The 23,104-nt window shown below is 38.9% G+C and overlaps 1 protein-coding gene across 5 annotated transcripts in view; it reads left to right on the top strand.

Moving 5' to 3' along the window:
* The window catches only part of TTC8 (tetratricopeptide repeat domain 8), a 58,761-nt gene extending 44,040 nt beyond the window's left edge, over nucleotides 1-14,721 (top strand). For 3 of the 5 annotated variants that reach the window (XM_047079858.1, XM_047079854.1, XM_047079855.1), the window contains 5 exons: nucleotides 6,217-6,356; nucleotides 7,659-7,833; nucleotides 8,216-8,338; nucleotides 11,461-11,544; nucleotides 14,119-14,721. In XM_047079858.1, the coding sequence (XP_046935814.1) occupies nucleotides 6,217-6,356; nucleotides 7,659-7,833; nucleotides 8,216-8,338; nucleotides 11,461-11,544; nucleotides 14,119-14,235 (639 nt within the window). In that variant the 3' untranslated portion in view covers nucleotides 14,236-14,721. The remainder of the gene's footprint in view (nucleotides 1-6,216; nucleotides 6,357-7,658; nucleotides 7,834-8,215; nucleotides 8,339-11,460; nucleotides 11,545-14,118) is intronic. The other 2 variants (XM_047079859.1, XM_047079857.1) reach the window with 1 other exon arrangement.
* Nucleotides 14,722-23,104: the final 8,383 nt, after the last annotated feature.

Below are 23,104 nucleotides of genomic sequence, written 5' to 3'. Positions count from 1 at the left end.
AGATCTTCTTTCTCTGCATCCTCGCCAACATCTGTTGTTGCCTGAATTGTTAATGTTAGCCATTCTGACAGGTGTAAGGTAGTATCTCATTGTGGTTTTAATTTGTATTTCCCTGATGATGAGTGATGTTGAGCATTTTCTCATGTGTCAGTTGGCCATCTGGATGTCTTCTTTGGAGAAGTGTCTGTTCATGTCTTTTGCCCATTTCTTCACTGGATTATTTGTTTTTTGGGTGTTGAGTTTGATAAGTTCTTTATAGATTTTGGATACTAACCCTTTATCTGATATGTCTTTTGCAAATATCTTCTCCCATTCTGTCGGTTGCCTTTTAGTTTTGCTGATTGTTTCCTTCGCTGTGCAGAAGCTTTTTATTTTGATGAGGTCCCAGTAGTTCATTTTTGCTTTTGTTTCCCTTGTCTCTGGAGACGTGTTGAATAAGAAGTTGCTGTGGCCAAGATCAGAGAGGTTTTTGCCTGCTTTCTCCTTGAGGATTTTGATGGCTTCCTGTCTTACATTGAGGTCTTTCATCCATTTTGAGTTTTTGTGTATGGTGTAAGAAAGTGGTCCAGGTTCATTCTTCTGCATGTCGCTGTCCAGTTTTCCCAGCACTACTTGCTAAAGAGACTGTCTTTATTCCATTGGATATTCTTTCCTGCTTTGTCAAAGATTAGTTGGCCATACGTTTGTGGGTCCATTTCTGGGTTCTCTATTCCATTGATCTGAGTGTCTGTTTTTGTGCCAGTACCATACTGTCTTGATGATGACGGCTTTGTAGTATAGCTTGAAGTCTGGGATTGTGATGCCTCCTGCTTTGGTTTTCTTTTTCAAGATTGCTTTGGCTACTCAGGGTCTTTTCCGGTTCCATACAAATTTCAGGATTGTTTGTTCTAGCTCTGTGAAGATGCTGGTGTTATTTTGATAGGGATTCCATTGAATATGTAGATTGCTTTGGATAGTATCGACATTTTAACAATATTTGTTCTCCCTATCCAGGAGCATGGAATCTTTTTCCATTTTTTTGTGTGTCTTCAATTTCTTTCATAAGCTTTCTATCATTTTCAGTGTATAGATTTTTCACCTCTTTGGTTAGATTTATTCCTAGGTATTTTATGGTTTTTTTGCGCAACTGTAAATGGGATCGATTCCTTGATTTCTCTTTCTGTTGCTTCATTGTTGGTGTATAGGAATGCAACCGATTTCTGTGCGTTGATTTTATATCCTGCAACTTTGCTGGATTTATGAATCAATTCTAGCAGTTTTTTGGTGGAATCTTTTGGGTTTTCCATATAGAGTATCATGTCATCTGCGAAGAGTGAAAGTTTGACTTCCTCCTGGCCGATTTGGATGCCTTTTGTTTCTTTGTGTTGTCTGACTGCAGAGGCTAAGATTTCCAATACTATGTTGAATAACAGTGGGGAGAGTGGACATCGCTGTCTTTTTCCTGACCTTAGGGGGAAAACTTTCAGTTTTTCCCCATTGAGGATGATATTAGCATTGGGTCATTCACATATGGCTTTTATGATCTCGAGGTAGTCTCCTTCTACCCCTACTTTCTTGAGGGTTTTTATCAGGAAAGGATGCTGTATTTTGTCAAATTCTTTCTCTGCATCTATTAAGAGGATCTTATGGTTCTTGTCCTTTCTTTTATTGATGTGATGAATCATGTTAATTGTTTTGCGGATATTGAACCAGCCCTGCATCCCAGGTATAAATCCCACTTGGTCGTGGTGAATAATTTTTTTAATGTATTGTTGAATCCACTTGGCTAATATCTTGTTGAGGATTTTTGCATCCATGTTCATCAGGGATATTGGTCTATAGTTCTCCTTTTTAGTGGGGTCTCTGTCTGGTTTTGGAATCAAGGTAATGCTGGCTTCATAGAAAGAGTTTGGAAGTTTTCCTTCCGTTTCTATTTTTTGGAACATCTTCAAGAGAAAAGGTGTTAACTCTTCCTTAAATGTTTGGTAGAATTCCCCTGGAAAGCCATCTGGCCCTGGAGTCTGTTTTTTTGGGAGATTTTTGATTACTAATTCGATTTCTTACTGGTTATGGGTCTGTTCAAATTTTCTATTTCTTCCTGTTTCAATTTTGGTAGTGTATATGCTTCTAGGAATTTGTCCATTTCTTACAGATTGCCCATTTTATTGGCATATAATTGCTCATAATATTCTCTTGTTATTGTTTTTATTTCTGCTGTGTTGGTTGTGATCACTCCTCTTTTATTCTTGGTTTTATTTATTTGGGTCCTTTCCTTTTTCTTTTTGATCAAACTAGCTAATGGTTTATCAATTTTGTTAATTCTTTCAAAGAACCAGCTTCTGGTTTCATTGATCTGTTCTACTGTTTTTTTGGTTTCGATAGCATTAATTTCTGCTCTAATCTTTATTATTTCCTGTCTTCTGCTGGTGTTGGGTTTTATTTGCTGTTCTTTTTCCAGCTCTTTAAGGCATAAGGTTAGGTTGTGTATCTTTCTTCCTTCTTTAGGAAGGCCTGGATTGCTATATACTTTCCTCTTATGACTGCCTTTACTGCGTCCCAGAGGTTTTGGGTTGTGGTGTTATCATTTTCACTGGCTTCCATATACTTTTTAATTTCCTCTTTAACTTCTTGGTTAGCCCATTCGTTCTGTAGTAGCATGTTCTTCAGTCTCCAAGTATTTACCACCTTTCCAAATTTTTTCTTGTGGTTGATTTTGAGTTTCATAGCGTTGTGGTCTGCAAATATGCATGGTATGATCTTGATCATTTTGTACTTACTTAGGGCTGATTTGTGTCCCAGTATATGGTCTATTCTGGAGAATGTTCCATGTGCACTGGAGAAGAATGTATATTCTGCTGCTTTAGGATGAAATGTTCTGAATATATCTGTTAAGTCCATCTGGTCCAGTGTGTCATTCAAAGCGATTGTTTCCTTGTTGATTTAAAAAAAAATTTTTTTAACATTTATTCGTTTTTGAGAGTGAGAGAGACAGAGCCTGAGCGTGGGGAGGGGCAGAGAGAGAGGGAGACACACAATCCAAAGCAGGCTCCAGGCTCTGAGCTGTCAGCACAGGGCCCGATGCAGAGCTCGAACTCACGGACTGTGAGATCATGACCTGAGCTGAAGTCAGACGCTCAACTGACTGAGCCACCCAGGCACCCCTCCTTGTTGATATTTTGATTAGATGATCTGTCCATTGCTGTGAGTGGGGTGTTGAGGTCTCCTACCATTATGGTATTACTATCGATGAGTTTCTTTATGTTTGTGATTGATTTATATATTTGGCTGCTCCCACATATATATATGTGTGCACATATATGAACAGAATTTCTTGAAAAATACTCAAGAAACTATTCACAGAACCTCTGTGACTGGATTTGGGGAGGGGACTTTTACAACTTTTTGCGATGTTTACATTTATTTAGCATAAACACACATTTTACAATAACACATTTGACTACATATGAGACTGCCAAAAAAAAATAGTTTCAGTCTAAAACTCCTCAAGATTACATAAATTAATTATGTGCCCATCAATCAAGTGTACAAACACTCCCAAATAATTTTATAGGACTAATTTTAGAGAACTGAAAGTCTTGAAACAATTATCCATTCAGGCTGGAGTCTTTTTGATTGGACTGAATTGTGTCCCTCCCAAATTACTATGTTGAAGCTCTAACCCCCAGTGTGATGGCAGAGTTGAGGCCTTTTGAGATAATTAGGTTTAGAGGTGGTTGTGAGGGTGGGGCTCTGATGGTAGGATTAATGCCCTTGAATGAAGAGACACCAGAGTGTGCTGGTGCTAGTTCTGTCTCCCTTCCTCTCTGTCATATGAGGACACAGTGAGAAGGTGACCCTCTATAAGCCAGTAAGAGAGTCCTCACTAGATTCCTGCCATACTGGCATCTTGATCTTGGACTTATAGCCTCCAAATCTGTGGGAAAATAAATTTCTGTTGATTAAGCCACCTAGTCTATGGTATTCTGTCATAGCAGCCCAAGCAGACTGATACACCAACTTTGGCAGCTCTAACACTGAAGCCCTGCACTGTGGGATGTTGTTACCCCAGAAACCAGAAAAGTCATGTTCATGGGGCCCATGTCTCATGGGGCCATTAAATTCAGTGGTCAGGTTGCTGCCTAGGTGTGGAGATTCTTCTTTGGAAGGATAGCATCTTAATCTGCTCAGGCTGTTGTAACAAAATACCATAAACTGGGTGGCTTAAAGAACATAAATTTATTTCTCACAATTCTGGAGGCTGGAAAGTCTAAGATCAAGGTGCTGGCCAATTCATTTCCTGGGGAGGGCTCTTTTCCTGTTCTATAGACAAACTCCTTCTTTCTACATCCTTACATGGTGGGGAGAGAGATCATCTCTTTGATGTCTCTTCTTTAAGGGCTTCAGCCTTATGATCTAAATACCTCCCAAAGACTCTATTCCAAATACTATCACCTTGGAGAATATGAATATGAATTTAGGGGGGACAGAAACATTCAGTCTATAGGAAGGAAGGATTTGGTGTGTGTGCGGGGGTGAGGAGTGAGGTGCTTTCAATGTCATGTGTTCTTTCAAGTCTTACAAGGCTTTTGTTTTACCAAAAAGTAGAAAATACACTTCTAATGAAAGTCTTTATTATTCATGCTTTTCAATGGGTTCTTATATTCCTAAAATATTAAAGGATATTTGGAATAGCTCCACGTAAAAGCAGTGTAAAATACAGGAGAGAATGACCTCACAACTAATGAATATATCAACAGCCTTGTGTTTTGAAAAAAAAAAATTTTAGTTATTTTTTTAGCTACAAACAATGAATGAAAACGCCTCTTCTCTTAAAGAACTAAATCCTGGCAGGACTTTGAATAAGAATTTCAAATATAAAGTATGGGAACAGATATACATCCAGAATGAGTTTGGATCAACTCAGAAATGTTTTACTGGGGTTTTATGGAACTAATCAATATCACCCCCCTTCATCACTCCAAGTGATAGATACAAGATTCAGAAAAATGGAAGATAAACCATTAACTTTATTACTGATAACAGCAGAATTGGAGCATGTGGCTTTAGCTGTGTGACCAAAAGGACTTGATAGTCTCTGAGTTAGACAGCCTTATCCACCCAGACATGACTGTGCAACCTGCAGAACTTCTGTCCCTGGGAGAGCCCCCTCCACCTGGCAGGGAAGAACAGGGGGGCATGTGACAGGCAGGTTGGCTTCCGAAGAGGTCCAGAAGGGGCTGAGACAAGCATGCTGAGTTTGCCTTCTGGGAATGAGTGAGTAGGAGTGGGAAGAAAGGCCTCAAATATTTTAATATCAATATTTCTCAAAGTGTGGCCCAGGGATTCCCAGGGATCCCCAAGACCCTGTCAGAGGGTCCACAAGGTCAAAACTGGTTTCATGTTGCTAAATATTGATGATATTGGTGATAATGGATGTCATTTTTTGATACTGAATAACAAAATGCATTTAATCTCTGTACCGTCCCCTCAGCTGTGCTGTGAACCTGAAACTGCTCTAAAAATAATAAAGTCCTGAAATAAAAAACCATACTGAGGTCCACAGAGGTTAAAAAAAATTCTGTGTAATAAGAAAGCATTGTGTGGTGCTTGCTTCTCACAATAAAATATGTTATGATTAAAATCTAACAAAAGATAGGAGTTGTCATCTGATAAGAATGAGTGAGAGGTTCCCACAATGAGTGTCATATAAATTGAGAGGCGGAAAGAGTTATGTGAAGTGAGGGCCTTAGGGATATCTCCATGAGGGCTGTGGAGCCTGCACTGGCCTTGAAGGTGGATTTGAGAGCTAAGACAGTAATAACATTAAATGCATTGATTTATGATTATCAAGGGGACTCCCGGTCTCTCTGCTACCGCTCTTCTCCCCTTTTGTGTCCCCTGTGTGTAGCCACCAAGTTATTCTTTAAAAATGTAAATACAACCATGTTGCTTCTTGGTTCCATCCTTCCTTCCCTCTCTCTTCGCCTCTATTCACATCCGTTAGACTTGCCTGACATTATATTACCTATTTGTTCATTTGCTTCTCTTCCTACCCACTGTAACCTTGAGGATAGCAACTTTATCTTTTTGTTTGCATTGTGTCCTCAGGGCCTAGAACAGAGTCTGGCACATAATAGGCTCTCGATATTTGTTGAATCAAGTAAAATAAATCAGCCAGAAAAAAAAAATTTTTTTTCTCAGCAATAAAGTATCACTCTTCTTCTTGATGGAGAATAGGAAATGAACAATATTTCATCAGCAGCTGAATACTACAAAGAAGTTTTGAAACAGGACAATACTCATGTGGAAGCCATTGCATGCATTGGAAGCAACCACTTTTATTCTGATCAACCAGAAATAGCTCTCCGGTTTTACAGGTGTGCTTTACAGTCTTTTTGTAGAACTCCTTTCCTGTGAAATACTGGTGAAACTATAATGGAATGAAAATGTAGACAGGTAATGCATAGACCACGTCTATAGGAGACTAAAAGTTCAAGCACCCAGATGTTTGATGAGCATTAAAGGGACATCTAATAATTTGAACATGCTCAGATATTGGCATCTTGCAGAAACATACCTGGATAATTGAGTTTTTAACACCATAGCATTGTATGAATCAGCCACCCACTGCTTCCATTAATCCCACCACATACAATATAAAGGCCCCGAAGCTGAAATAGTGACAAGATTTGCAAAGAGCAGTGGATGCCAGCTTCTGAGCTCTGATGAGGACCTGAAACAGGTTCCCCTCTTCTGTGAAGTGTTGCCAACTCTTGTCCAAATGATTTTTCAAAGTCTAAATATGTTCTTATCTCTGGTTCTCTTTTGAGAACATCCTTATTTCATCCTACAGATGGTTTCTGAGATTAATTTTTAAATTTTGATTTTCTCTTCCACCCCTAGGTAATATACCAGGAGATAACTGGCAGCTGACGAGAGTTCTTTCCAAATATATGTTAGAAGCATAAAATATAAAATGAATGCTGCCTTAGGCATATGCAGCTGACTCTACACCTCCATCCCCCAAATGGGTCATGGATTTTCCTCAGGGCATCTGGGGTGGATTCTCTTTGGCTTATTTGAACTCTAGTGTCCATTGTCCTTTGGGATTAATGATGCATAGAAGCAAATGGGTTTTTTGAGCCCTAGCATGAAAGCTAAGTGAATAATGTAGGGATCCACTGATGGTCTTGTCTTCCTCGATGGAAGCTCATCAGAAGGTCCCTAGACACAGCTAAATGACGAAGTACAGATAACCAAAACCAAGATTCAATTCAGCTGAAAACTTGGGGGTAAATCCTAAACACAGCTCTTAAATTAGATTAGAGGTATTAGGGGTTTACTAATTGTCACCAAAACTTTATGAAGCAAAATGCTTTGGGTTTTCCTTTAGGTCACTCTTTTGTATTTTGGTTCTCTAACAGAGCTTTTGGAGGAAAAAAACTCATGTATGTTGCTTCAGACTTTGTCCTCTGGACATACTTCCCGTGACTAGTACCATTAAAAAAGACACACTTTTGTATTTGCGGAATGTTTTTTCATTTACTATAATGCTTTCTATTTCTGTTCCTTGGGCATGGTAAAAATTATAAAACATTCATTTCTAACTTTGTAAAAAAAAATAGGTCTTAATATTTATCAAGTTGGTCTGACACCAATATATGCTCTTTTTCAAAAAGGCGGCTCCTGCAGATGGGTGTCTATAACTGCCAGCTTTTTAACAATCTGGGACTCTGCTGCTTCTATGCCCAGCAGTATGATATGACTCTGACCTCATTTGAACGTGCCCTTGCTCTGGCTGAAAACGAGGAAGAGGCAGCTGAGGTCTGGTACAACTTGGGACATGTGGCTGTGGTAGGTTTTTTCTCTCTAATATTATTTCCGGTGTAGAAAAGGTAGCCATAAATTAGTTTGAAGACATTTTCAGATACCATCAATCCAGGTTTGGTTATGGGCTTGTGTAGCAATGTAGCGATTTCTCAGGGTCACCAGAACTCATTTTATTTTCTCAAGTGAAATCCTCTTACCTACAATTCACACTTGATTATGATTGGTACTTGTTGCTTGGTAGCAGCAAAGACTCACGTGAGGAAAGAAGGGAGGAAGCGTGTGGATCCGCGGGTGCAAATACAAGCTTTTTTTTCTTCGTTTTTTTTTTTTATATGAAATTTATTGTCAAATTGGTTTCCATACCACACCCAGTGCTCCTCCCAACGGGTATGCTTTTCTTTTCAAGGGCATCGGAGATACGAATTTGGCCCATCAGTGCTTCAGGCTCGCTCTGGTCAACAACAATAACCACGCTGAGGCCTACAACAACCTGGCCGTGCTGGAGATGCGGAAGGGCCACGTGGAGCAGGTCAGTGAACTACAGTGGCTCAGTGGCTAACCCGGTTTCTCCACAGAAACGTCGTCAGGGGTAGCTATCTTTACATGCTATAGTTTATAAAAATGAGCTCTAGAGGCTCACTGGCCTGGATTTGAATCCCAGCTCTGTCACATTAGTGATGTGACCTTGGACAAGTTACTTAACCTTTCTGGTTTTTTCTTAACCTTTGGTTTTGTCAGGACAAACCTGCATCGCCCCAAGTCTTCCCTGTCTTAGTGAACTGTGACACAATTCGCAGTCCCCCATCCACCAGCTGGGTGCTCAAACCAAAATCCTAAGAGCCAACCTTGAAAGCGCTCAGTTCCTGCCACCTCACCCCATCATGTCTGGCAAGCCCTGTCAGTTCTTTCTCCAGGTCACATCCCAGATGTGGCCACTTTTCTCCACCACTGCCACCCTTCTCCAAACTGTACTCCTCTCCTGCCTGAACTCTACTACAGGAGTCTCCTAGCTGCTCTTTTGGTCTCTGCTTGCATCAGCAAGTAATTGTACCCTATAACACATCCTCCTCACGACGGCTGAAGGGATTTTTGTTTTTAAACAAGAAAGATTTGGGGGCACCTGGGTGGCTCAGTCAGTTAAGCATCCGACTTTTGATGTCAGCTCAGGTCTTGATCTCAGGGTTGTGAGCTCAAGCCCCATGTTGGGCTCTGCACTGGGCATGAAGCCTACTTAAAAAAAAAATCAAATAAAACAATAATTTTCTACTGCTTTGCTCAGCATCCTCCAAATGCTTTCCTTTTTGCTTGGAATGAAATATGGATTCAAACCTTGGCCTACAGGGCCCGCATCATCTGGCCTCTGGCTCTCTGTCAGACCACATGTTTTGTTACTTCTCCCTTCCTGCCAACTCTCAGACTTCTGGACACATCCAGAAGTCTGCTCTGCACATACACTGTGCCTGTTCTTACTTTACGGCCTTTGGAATGTTCTTCTTTCAGATCCTGCGGCGACTTTTTCTTCTTTTTGTCATTTGAGTCTTAGCTTAATTGCCACCTCCCTACAAAGGTCATTTCAAACATCGGTTTAAAGGAGCCCTCCGCCACTGTCACATCTCGTACTGTTTTTTCCTTCACAGTACTTATTTTATCAAATATGTTCATATGTATATGTAACGTGGCATGGCAGCCACATGAAAATAGGGACCTTGTTTCTCTTCCAGCTGCCAGATGTTCAACATCAAAAACAGTGTCTGGCAGGTGGTAGGTGCTGGGCCAGTATTTGTGAAATGAATGAACAGTATATAAAATGGGGGTAATAACAGAACCTGCAGGTGTTTGGGGAGGATTCGCCGGTTATGCACGTAAAGCACTTGGCTTGGTAGCATAGTATTGAGCACGGGGCAGACGCTTAAAAAATCACTTTATCATAAAAAAGAAGTTTAAACGGCTAAATGCACTTATACAGTACTAGTGACAATCGAGGATAGATAAGTATTGTATTCCGAACTTTAGAGATGAAGAAACAGGGACTCCAGGAGGTAAGTGACATAGTGAACACCATGGCAGGAATGTTAACCTCTAACCTGGTCTCCTAAGTACAGCGATAAACTTGTAACAAAACAAGGAAATGAACATCCTTGGACATTACCTTTATGTCATCAGTTCCCCCAAATAAGACAGATTTGTATTTTATAAACAAAAACTAACTACAGATGACTCTTGAACAACACAGGATTAAGGGTGCTGACCCCTTCATGTAGCTGAAAATTCAAGTTTTACTTTTGACCTTCCCCCAAAACTTAACTAAGAACCCACTGTTGACTAGAAGCCTTACCAAGAACGTACACAGTCCATCAACACATTGTCTTGTATGTTATATGTACTATATGTTATCTTGTGTGTTATATGTACGTATATTTTGTATGTTACATGTAGTCTACGGTAGAGTAAGCTAGAGAAAAGAAAATGTTATTCAGAAAATCATAAGGGAGAGAACACACATTAATAGTACTGTCCTGTATGTATTGGAAAAATCCACATGCAAGTGGACCCATGCAGTTCAAACCCGTGTTGTTCCAGGGTCAACTGTACTCCAAATGGGAACTTATTCTGCCATGGAACTTGACCTATCTCCATATGAAGCAAGTGCTTTTGTGATTTTTCTCTGTCCCCATGTCAGTGATCTTTGTTTCCTACTTATTACAGTTTCTCTAGTATTCAACCAATTTGAAATGTTTTGGTGAAAGATTTCATGCTGCTAACCCCTATTTTATTACTAAAAATTATACATCAATTGAAAGAAAAATAGCTAATCATAAAACAAACAAACAAATCAATATCTACCATCCCATGTGTTACTTTCCATTAAAAAAAAAAAAAGATGCACAATTTGTCCACAGGTCATGGATGGAGGTTTTGGGTTTAGTTACACGTTGGAGGGATATTCAGCAGTGTGGAAGGGGGAGTCTGTGGTTCTAACAATGAATGTGTGAGCATCTGTTGTCTATCAGTGGTCCCTGCAATGCATGATCGTTTGAGCCTGTAGGGGATGAAAAACGATGCGAATTTTGCTTCTTGAGTACATGAGATGACAGAGAGCTTGTCATTTTCAGTTGCACTCACTTGTTACTGTGAGGTCAACAGTGTATTAAATGCTCATCACCATTCTCCAGCACAGAACTTGGGGCTTAGAAATTTACTATTTTTTTTTAATTGTTTTTTGTAGCATCAGAGAACGAGTCATTAGAAGCCTAAGAAATCAATCAACAGCAATAAAACTAGAATAAGCCTTTTTTTTGCATTGAGAAGATTGTCTTTTCATTTGTCGTATTAAAATATGAACTTTACAAGAACAATGATTCTTGACTTTATAACTACTCTTAATTTTCTTCATATTTTGAAGCAATTTTATTATTAATATAATTTTGGCAATATATAAGTATTGTATTTCGGTAAGTTGTGTTTCATGAGGCGTGTCATCTGTATTTATCACAGGATCATGTTTATTAAGGTCCTATCTTGGATAAAAGACTCTTTTACCAAAAACAAAACCAAAAAACAAAAAAACCCATAATTACAAATATAGTGCTGATAGATGTTCATGTATCCTTGGTTTTCTTTTCTTTCCTTTTTTTCTTTTTTTAAATACAGGCAAGAGCACTGTTACAAACTGCCTCATCCTTAGCACCCCATATGTACGAGCCACATTTTAATTTTGCAACGGTCTCTGATAAGGTATTTTCTTTCTTTATCAATTCCTCATCTGATCTGTTTCTTTTTCTTGGTTTTTAAAATACAGATAAGGAAATTCTAACGTTTTGAAAGAAGCGATTTTTTTAAACATTATATACACATGTCTTTCACTTGAAGGGATAGTTTGATACACTGTAAAGAAATTTATCACTGGATATGGACTAAACTTAATATTGTAGATTGCATTATAGATGATCTGTTATAGATTACAGAATTATTTTATTTTTAAAATATGATATTTAGTCATGAAAAAATACTCATTAAGTAACGCCTGGTTGAGGAAGGATTTAGTAATTGGCTTTTATTGCAAAGAAATCCTGTCTGTCATTATTGCTATAAAATTAGGGATATGGGTGAACAATGTGGGGAAAATACAACTGTTAATACTGTGTTACAAGTCAGTTAATAACCAAGAGCTAAAAGGAGCACCGTTTCCAATAACAAGAGGAAAAACAGATAAAAAGTATCTGATAAGTTTTACTTGGAAATCTTTCTTTTTAACATGGAAGAAAGGTGAGTTTCAAGGGTAAGGAAATGGCTAAAAATATTTGCTGTGTAAAGACTCTTTATAGACCAGAAGACATTATAAAAATGTCATTTTTTATAGCACGAACATCAAGCTATCCTAACTTGCATTTCTGCTTGGAAATAAGTTGTCATTTTCTTAAACATTATTTTTTTAAGTTTATTTATTTTGAGAGGGAGGGAGGGGCAGAGAGAGAGAGAGGGAAAGAGAGAATCCTGAGCATGCTCTGTGCTTGAACTTACGAACTGTGAGATCAAGACCTGAGCCGAGATCCAGAGTCAGATGCTTAACCGACTGAGCCACCCAGGCGCCCCATAGAAGTCGTCATTTTTGAGTGCTCGTAAGTGCTAGCCCCTGTTCCAGGTGCTCCTATACACCATCTCGAGTTCTCCCAACAACCCTGCCACGTACATTTCCCTCACCTTCCTGACTCGTGTTTTTATACAACTGTTGGTTCATTTACTGAACTTCTACTATGTATCAGGCACTGTTGTAGGCACAGGATGTTAGTGAATAAAACAAACGTCTACTTCATGCAGCTTACATTCTAATGGAACCCAGGGCTGCTTGAGCTTAAAAGACTCCCCTGGAGTCACATGGCCATGGCAGGTTCAGAATTTGTATCCAGACCCCAACGATGCCCAGGTGTTTTCCACTGCACTGTGCTGCCACTTAGTTAAACCACAAAGGGTTGATACCTTCCTTTCCCATATCACATTTTAATAATCTGTAACTCAAATGAGAGATTTCTTTACACAGAAGGCTATACTTTCTGTAAGAGAAAATGGTATGTTAAAAAGAAATGCTATGATTTTTTTAAAAAAGAAACTCATGTTTTTAATATGCGTTATATGTTTCAAAAAAAAAACAAACCCTGCCAGATTTGAATTATCTAGGTTTGTGTGTGCACACGCTAAAAAATTCTCACTTTTTTATGAACGCATGCATGAATCTAGGTCTATTCAGATGGATCCAGATACTGTGTGTGCTTTTCTTTGGGACTGGACTTTAACACAAAAGTGTATTGAAAATCAGAGACAACTGATTACTTAAAAACTTCTAAAACCCCCACATCACTGGCACCCTTTAAAACCTCCCTGAGCATGTTATTGTATCTTTTTTTTTTTTAAGGTTTATTTAGAGAGAGAGAGAGAATGCAGGTGCACATGGGGGAGGGTCAGGGAGAGAAGTAGTGAGAGAGAGAGAGAGAGAGAGAGAGAGAGAGAGAGAGAGAGAGAGAGAATCCCAAGCAGGCTCCGTGCCATCAGTGCAGAGACCAGGGCGGAGCTCCGACCCAGGAACTGTTGAGATCATGAGCTAAGTGAAATCAAGAGTCTCACACTTAACTGACTAAGCCACCCTAGTGCCCATTATTGTATCTTATATATAATAGTTTTTGCTTGAATTTTCTGTCTAAAAGATTATGCCCGAGGGGCACCTGGGTAGCTCGGTCAGGTGAGCATCCAACTCTTGATTTCGGCTCAGGTCATGATGTCACAGTTTGTGAGTTCCTGCAGCCCCCGGTCAGGCTCTGCGCTGATGGTGTGGGGCCTGCTTAGGATTCTCTCTCCTTCTTGCTCTGCCCCTCCCCTGCTCACACGGTCTCTCTCTCTCTCTGAAAATAAATAAACTTAAAAAAAGAAGATAATGCCCTAGCCAAAATTTGTCTTTGTGGCACATTACAAATCGTTGTCCTAAGACATTCTGAAACACTATAGAGCTGGGTGTTGTAGTATGCAAATGTTATTTTATTTTTATAACACTGTCTGTGATAGGAAACGAAAACACAGGCTTATGAATTCATAACTAGACCGCTGTAATGGAGCAGAATTTATATGATTGGTTATTTTATATTTCTCACATTTTACAAGACTGAATTGTAATCTAGGTGAAAGGGTTCTAGAATCAAAGAGCATAATCGAGCGATTTACCCTTAAGACCCCTTTGATTTTCTACAGTGTACAGATAGCACATCTTTTTTTGACTTTCTTACTCATTTTTTTCTGGTCTTATTCTGGTATTTCTTACAGATTGGAGATCTCCAGAGAAGCTATGTTGCTGCTCAGAAATCTGAAGCAGCATTTCCAGATCATGTGGATACCCAACATTTAATTAAACAGTTAAAGCAGCATTTTGCTATGCTCTGATTGTCCCTGAGACCAAGTATATTCTTACGATGGGGCATTGCACAAGGGAAAAAGTAGTGTGCTTGTATGTATAGGATATACACGCCATGCTTGATATTAGTAAGATGGCATAAGGGAGTTTGCACAAGAATGCGTAATGAACACTTTATAATAACAACTTTCTAAGACAGGATGTGCTATTTGTAAGTAGATCGTGAAAACTTCTCCCACGTTATATGGTACGTGTTTGTTTATAATGTTTCTGAAACATTTTCACGAATTTCCTCAAATTTTTATTAATGCACATTTTTAATGTCCCTGACCTGGCCATTAGCTAGCATGTGGCTTTAGAGGTCCGAAACCTGCTATAAAAATTCCACTTTTATGGCTAAAAATGTGTATATATATATTCCAGTTAGAGAGTTTACTTAGAGCTTAAAATTGTATTTAAAACTCTTTATCAAATGCTTTGTAAGACACTATACATTTTATGTATTATGCTTTAAAATAAATCAGTGTGTAAAACACCATCATTCTGTCATTTTCCATGATTTTTTATTTTAGTTATCTCAGAAAAAAACAAGTTTTTTCCGAAGTCCAGTAATCTTAGAAATCAAGTCATTATTTTAATTTTACTTGAAATGATGTACCACCAATTTTGTATTTTCCTCAGAAGCTATTTATGGGATATCACACTTTCAATAGAAGAGTATCAGGATTAGAAATGGAGTCACAGGCCCGGAGTCCCATGGGCGGTCAGCCCCGAGAGGGTTAGGCCAGATCACTGGACCACATATTGCAAAATCCTGCAAAGGCTCTTGAACTTGTCTCTCCTACATGTTGTGGAATTCTCATTAACGTGTTCACACAAGGAAATGTGTCAAAGGAACAAAGCCACCCAAATTTGTAGTTTGGACTTTGGGACCCATCCATGTGATTTTTCAAAAAGGTTTTAATTCTGTGAAAACTAACTTACAGATACCTATTTGTTTCTGTTCAGATTTGTATGAGTAGGATTGCTTAGCTGACAGAACAAAAAGATGTGAATTGGAGGCATTATGGAGTATGAGAGGCTGGGAGGAGTTTTAGAGAAGACGTAGATGAATCATGGCGGCCCAGATGAAGGAAGCGAAGCCCAGTGGGCTGGTGGTATGGCCATGACTAGAACCCAAGATTTCACTCTTGTGCTTTTACTCTTCTTGGTTCCCCAGGATATATGCTAGCGCTTGTTTCTTAGCTCATGAGAATTTCCTCAAGCACGATCACATGTCTTAATACTGTATTCAATATCTAGGCTGAAACCTTATAACGTGAGTCATTTTCTTAGTTAATCGAAAATAAAAGTAATCGCAAAGGCTTGCATTTACCGTGGATGTTGTATGCACCCAGCCCTATTCTAAGTACCTGATGTGGATTAATCCTTTCCTTCCCACTGTAGTCCTAGAAGGTGCCGTTACTCTCCTTTTACTTATCAGAAAAATGAAGCACAGAGAAGTTAACATGCTCAAGGTTATAAAGCTAATAAGCGGCAGAGGTGGGATTCAAATGCAGGCAGCGTGGTCCTTGAGGATGTGCTCTTACCCCTTATATGAAATCACCTAGTGTTTCTTCTATAAATAAAGCTACTACTGCTTTTTAAGTTTATTTATTTTAAGAGAGATAGCATGCGTGCAAGTGTGAGTGAGGGAGGGGTAGGAGAGGGAGAGACAGAATCCCAATCAGGCTCCACACCATCAGCACAGAGCCCAACACGGGGCTCGAACTCACAAACCATGAGGTCATGACCTGAGCCAAGATCAAGAGTCAGATGCTCAACCAACTAAGCCACCCAGGTGCCCCTAAAGCTACTACTGTTTAAAATGAATGACGTATGCGTTAGTAAAATTGGGTAATAAGCTAATATTAACAGCAAAAAATAAATGAGTCAGTATTCCTAAGGTAATATGAAGATATTTTCGTCTTGAATTTATGTTAATTCGATGTGAACACCAATGCAAAGAATGAGTCAGGATGGCTCCAGGCAGAATGATGGCATAAGAGAACACTGTGCATCAAGAGCTACATATATCTTCGCAACAAAAATTACTTCTGGACTGCATAACTGGCTTCTGTGCCAACATTATTTTTAATGTTTATTTATTTCTGAGAGAGAGAGAGGGAGAGAGAGCATGAGTGAGCAGGGTAGGGGCAGAGAGAGGGAGACACAGAATCTGAAGCAGGCTCTAGCCTCTGAGCTGTCCAGTACAGAGCTCGATGCGGGGGCTTGAACTCACTAGGCACAAGATCATGACCTGAGCCAAAGTCGGACACTTAACCGACTGAGCCACCTAAGCACCTGTGCCAACATCTCTATAGAAGGAAGGCTAACAGTTGTCTTCTACCCTGGCTAAAAAGGTGTTCAGTCCATTTACAAATTGTCCGAGCAAAGTTAACTTCAGCTTCCCACTGATGAAGATAGGATCTGGCAAGACCATTGCCTGCACAATAATTGCTGAGGTTGGAAGTTCCTTCCCAAATATGTCACATCCTAACCTACTCATTGTTCTGTTACATTTCCGGATAGTATGTCCCAGCATCAGAGCACCCAACAGACTTTATGGCCTCGAGATGAGAAAATTAATAAAGATAGCATATCACTACATCTCTAATGTGGTTTCCACCACTAACTCTTTATTAACATGAGGGTTTTCTATCAAGAGCTTTCAACTGGGATTGAGTTTAAGCGTTCAGAAAAACAACAAGCTTTCCAAACTTCTGTGTAGGACTCAACATTGGAAAAGAACCCAGAAATTGAATTTTGTTAAAGGCCATTACTGGATAGTTTTAAGTTCTAGGGAACATATAAATTGGAATCGTCCATGGATATGTTCCAGAGTTCCAAAGTAGTTACCTAGGCTCAGATATTAGGGGGAAAGTTTTATTTAGCAATGTGAAAACAGTTGTACATCTTTTCATATACATGGCATTAGTCCTATGTTTGGCTGACTAGAAGCAACATTTTTGAGAGATGCTGTGATTTTATGTCCTTGATATTAAAGCCAAATTCTTGAGATGAAAGAACAGGGATTAATAAAAGTTAAATTATAATCCTTAGGGACTATAATATTTCCTGCACTGTGATCCTTCACCCTCCTTGCATCCTGACTAGTAAGGAGTAGTTTGCTGGTGAAACGTAAATGACAGAAACTTCTGGAGACAGCAACCATATTATCCTAGGGAAGGAAAAGCCAAACCTAGACAGATTTAGGAAGATTTTTTTTTTTTTTGTATTTAAATAAAGTGGACCCTTTTCCAATGTTTGAAACTCAAGTTTCTATGGGCTCCAGCACTTTATAATGGTCACGGCCACTGCCTCTCACCTGCTCTGATAGCTTCAATTTCAGATAGCAGCTCTGATAGCTTCAATTTCTTTCTCTATAGAATTTTTTTCTCTTTCTCTTAAAGTTTATTTATTTATTTATTTGGGTAAGTCAGTCAGTTAACCACCTGACTCTTGGTCTCAGTTCATGTCATGATCTTGTGGTTTGTGAGTTTGAGCCCCGCATTGGGCTGCACACTTACAATGCAGGGCCTGTTTGGGATTCTATCTCTCCTGCTATATGACCCTCCCCCACTCACTCTGTTTTTCTCAAATAAATAAATTAATTTTCAAAAATTTAAAGTTTATTTATTTTGAGAGAAAGAGTGTGAATGGGAGAGGGGCAGAGAGAATCCCAAGCAGTCTCCTCACCCTCAGTGCAGAGCTTGATGTGGGGTTTGAATTCACGAACTGTGAGATCATGACTCAAACCAAAATAAAAAGTCGAACACTCAACTCACTGAACTACCCAGGCACCCTGTCTCTCTCTGTCTTTAAAATCATGGTCCCTTTAAGTCTCTTCCTTTCTAGCACAACCCTAGCTCCTTTGTCATAACATCATGAAAGGGCAGGTGATGTTTGTTGCTTACTTCCTCATCTCATTTATTCTTTGACCCTCTTCAGTCTGGCTTCAAATCCAGCCACTACTGGGAGCCCTTCCATTGAGGTCACTAATTACTCCCATTTAGCAAATCCAGAGTTGTTTGTTTTTTTAACATAACAGCTTTTTATTCATATTATTTATATACCATACAATTCTCTCTTTTAAAATGTACCATTTGGTGATTTTTAATATGATTACAGTTGAACGGCCATCACTATAATCAATTTTATTTTATGTTTTTAATGTTTATTTTTGAGAGAAAGAGAGAGAGTGTGTGCAAGTGGGGGAGACACTGAATCTGAAACAGGCTCCAGGCTCTGAACTGTCAGCACAGAGCCCAATGCGGGGCTCGAACTCACAAATCATGATATCATGACCTGAGTTGAAGTAGGACGCTTAACCGACTGAGCCACCCAGACGCCCCAACTATAATCAATTTTAAAAGACCTGTACACTGGAACTATAAGAAAACTATAAGACATTCACAAAAAACACAGAAGACATAAGTAAATGGAAAGATATTATACTCATGAATTGGAATACTGTTAAAATGCCCATACTATCCAAAGCAATCTACAAATTCATTTGCAATCCCTATCAAATGTTCAATGACATTTTTCACAGAAATAGATATTGAAACGTTTTTCACAATCCTAAAATTTGTATGGAACTACAAAAAAATATCAAAAAGCTAAATCAATCTTGAGAAAGAATAACAAAACTGGAGGTATCACACATCCTGATTGCAAACTATATTACAAAGCTATAATCAAAACAGTGTGTGGTGTTGGCATAAAAGCATATATACAGATCAATGGAAAAGGATAAGGAGCCTAGAAATAACCCACACATATATGATCAATTTAGGACAAAGGGGCCAACTATGTGCAATGGGAAAAGACAGTCTCTTCAATAAATGGGGTTAGGAAAACTGGACAGTCGCATGAATGAAACTGGACCACTATCAAAACCCTGCACAAAAATCAAGTCCAAACAAAGTAAGTACTTGAATGTAATATCTGAAGCCATAAAACTCCTAGAAGGAAACTGGCAGTAAGCTCCTTGACATTGGTTTTCGCAAATTTTTGGATTGGACACCAAAAGCATAGGCGACGAAAGCAAAAATAAACCAGTTGGACTACATCAAACCAAAAGGCTTCTGCACGGCAAAGAAAACCATCAACAAAATGAAAAGGCAACATATCGAACAGGAGAAAATATTTGAGAATCATATATCTAATAAGGGGTTAATATCCAAAATATATAAAGAATTCATACAACACAATGGCAAAAAAAAAAATCTTATTAAAAACGGGCAAAGGATCTGAATAGACATTTTTGCGCAGAAGACACACAGATGGCCAACAGGTATGTGAAAAGGTGTTCAACATCACTAACCATCAGGGAAATGCAAATCAAAAGCGCAGTAAGATATCACCCCATACCTGCTAGAATGGCTACTATCAACTTACAAGAAACAAGCGTTGGTGAGAAAGTGGAGAAAAGGGAACCCTTGTGCACTGATGGTGGGAGTGTACATTGGTGCAGCCCCTATGGAAAATGGTATGGAGGTTGTTAAAAGAATTAAAAACAGAGTGGTCCTATGATCCAGTAGTTCCAGTTCTGGGTATTTGACTGAAGGAAGCAAAAATAACAACTCAAAAAGGGATCTGTATCCCCATGTTCACTGCAGCATTACTTAAAATAGCCAAGATATGGAAGCAATGTTAAGTGTCCACTGAACGGATAAAGAAAATGTGGGCTATGTATACAATGGAACATTACTCAGCTTTAAAAAAGAAGGAAATCCTGCTATTTGCAACAACACAGATGAGCCTTGAGTGAATTGTGCTAAGTGAAATAAGTCAGAGAAAGACAAATACCATATGGTATCATTTATATGTGGAATCTTACCCCTCCCTCTAAAAAAACCCTGAACCGATAGATTAAAAAAAAAAAATCAGTCTGGGGGGGTTTACCAGAAATGGGGATGGAAGGTGGGCAAAATGGGTAAACATGAACAAAAGGTACAAACTTCCAATTATAAAATAAGTCCTGGGGATATAATGTACAGCATGGTGACTACAGTTAATAATGCTGTGTTGTATATTTGAGAGTGAATAAGAGAGTGGATTATAAAAGTCCTCATCATTGAAAAAAAATTGTTACTATGTGAGGTGATGTTAACTCCTTATTGCGGTGATCATTTTGCAATATACACATATATCAGATCATCATATTGTACGTCTGAAACTAACATGTTCTATGTCATTTATATCTCAATATTTTTAAAAAAATTAATGGAAGTTTTAATGTTTCATATCATGAAATGATGACCTTTTGCATGTTAAAAGCCTATCCTAGCAGATCAAACACACTTGTAAATTTTTCCTATAGGAATTACTTAGTTATTCCTGCTAGTTTTATATCTAAGAGCTACCTACTATATTGTATTTGGACTTACACTTTCTCTTTTCTGAGGAAAACAGGTGTAGGTAAAACCCAGGTGCAAGTAAGACTTTTGGGTGGCATTGGCAGAGTAAATAAAGGAAAAGTTAGAGAAGCGCATTTTCTTCCGATGAAAAGGCTTTCACGGTTATGTGTTGGTTGAGGAATCTCTAGGCAAGTTACTAATTTTCAAAAATTTCAAGAAATATACATAGAACTTAAAGGCAAATAGTTTGTTATAAATTGAACTCTCTCAACTATTTGCATCCCCCTGGCATCAGGTTCAAACCTACTTTGAATTCTGCACTTTTCATGCCTTCCCTTTATGCCACCTGTACTTCAGCCAAACATAATTATTAGTTTTCAACATATTTAGTGCATTAAGGTTGTGAGGTGTGGTTTTCTCTCAGCCTTGAACGCTCCTAACCTCAGCTGTGTGTCCAAGGCTTAGGACGCCTTCAGATCCAGCTCCCTCAGGCAGTGCGCCCTAATTGTCCCCTGCCTCTGAAATCCCACAACAGTGTGCTTGTACCATGCAGAGAACAAAGGAAAGCAGAAAAGAGAAGAAAGGGAACAGAGAAGAGACGCACAAACTATAAACAAACAGTATGGTACATTTAAAGTTAACCGTATCAATAATTGTATTAAATGTAAATGGCTGTCATGACAAGCCCACCACAGACCGGGTGGCTTAAACAACAGAAATTTATTTTCTTACCATTCTGGAGCCTGGGAAGTCCAAGATCAAGGAGCCAGCCAATTCCGTTCCTGGTGAGAGCTTTCCTCCTGACTTGTGAGTGGCTGCCTTCTTGCTGTGTCCTCACGTGGCAGAGAGAAAGAGAGTTCTGGTGTGTCTTTCTCGTTTTCCAAGGGTACCGGCTGTATTGAATTAATGTCCCACCGTTAAAAGCTCATTTAACTTTAATTACCTCCTTGAAGCCCTATCTGGAAGGTAGTCTTGTCAGGGGTTAAATTTGGGAGGGCACAATTTGGTCCATAGCATGGTCTAAATTAAACGCAATTTTCTCAGCTAAAAGGCAGAGATTTTCAGATTGGACAATCTACCTGCCAAATCACAAAACCTACTGTCTGGAAAAACCACACATTAAAATGTGAAGACATGAGTAGGTTACAAGTTTAAGAAAAGATACACCATACTATATTAATGTCAGGCAGAGTAGTACTGTGAGCAGAGGAGAGAGGGGCTAGGGAGAGGCCAGGGAATGCTAGTGCATGAACATATTTGGGGGGCGCTAGAATATAAATTTGTCTGAATGGGAGTTGGGCAGTAGCAGCAGGAGTAGGCTGGGAAGGAGAACAAAATTTGGAGGCACAGAAAGAAATGGAACATAGAACAAGGAAATTAAAAAAAATTTTTTTAATTTTTAACACAGAATTTTATTTTATTTTACTTTATTTTATTTTTATTTTATTTTATTATTTTTTAAAATTTACATCCAAATTAGTTAGCATCTAGTGAAACAATGATTTCAGGAGTAGATTCCTTAATGCCCCTTACCCATTTAGCCCATCCCCCCTCCCACAACCGCTCCAGCAACCCTCAGTTTTTTCTCCATATTAATGAGTCTCTTCTGTTTTGTCCCCCTCCCTGTTTTTATATTATTTTTGTCTGCCTTCCCTTATGTTCATCTGTTTTGTCTCTTAAAGTCCTCATATGAGTGAAGTCATATGATTTTTGTCTTTCTCTGACTAATTTCACTTAGCATAATACCCTCCAGTTCCATCCACATAGTTGCAAATGGCAAGATTTCATTCTTTTTGATTGCTGAGTAATATTCCATTGTATATTTTCTTTATCCATTCATCCGTCAATGGACATTTGGGCTCTTTCCATGCTTTGGCTATTGTTGATAGTGCTCTTATAAACATGGGGGTGCATGTGTCCCTTCGAAATAGTACACCTGTATCCCATGGATAAATGCTTAGTAGTGCAATTTCTGGGTCATAGGGTAGTTCTATTTTTAGTTTTTTGAGGAACCTCCATCCTGTTTTCCAGAGTGGCTGCACCAGCTTGCATTCCCACCAACAATGCAAAAGAGATCCTCTCTCTCCACATCCTTGCCAACATCTGTTGTTGCCTGAGTTGTTAATGTTAGCCATTCTGACAGGTGTAAGGTGGCATCTCATTGTGGTTTTGATTTGTATTTCCCTGATGATGAGTGATGTTGAGCATTTTCTCATGTGTCGGTTGGCCATCTGGATGTCTTCTTTGGAGAAGTGTCTATTCATGTCTTTCGCCCATTTCTTCACTGGATTATTTGTTTTTTGGGTGTTGAGTTTGATAAGTTCTTTATAGATTTTGGATACTAACCCTTTATCTGATATGTCCTTTGCAAATATCTTCTCCCATTCTGTCAGTTGCCTTTTAGTTTTGCTGATTGTTTCCTTCGCTGTGCAGAAGCTTTTTATTTTGATGAGGTCCCAGTAGTTCATTTTTGCTTTTGTTTTCCTTGCCTCCA

Source organism: Lynx rufus, unplaced genomic scaffold (genome assembly GCF_022079265.1).
Source record: "Lynx rufus isolate CCGP_SWC_20201006 ecotype Redwood Valley unplaced genomic scaffold, mLynRuf1.p SCAF_17, whole genome shotgun sequence".
Lineage (NCBI taxonomy): Eukaryota > Metazoa > Chordata > Mammalia > Carnivora > Felidae > Lynx > Lynx rufus.
Note: the sequence above shows the minus strand (reverse complement) of the source record. Positions and strands in the feature narration are given on the sequence as shown.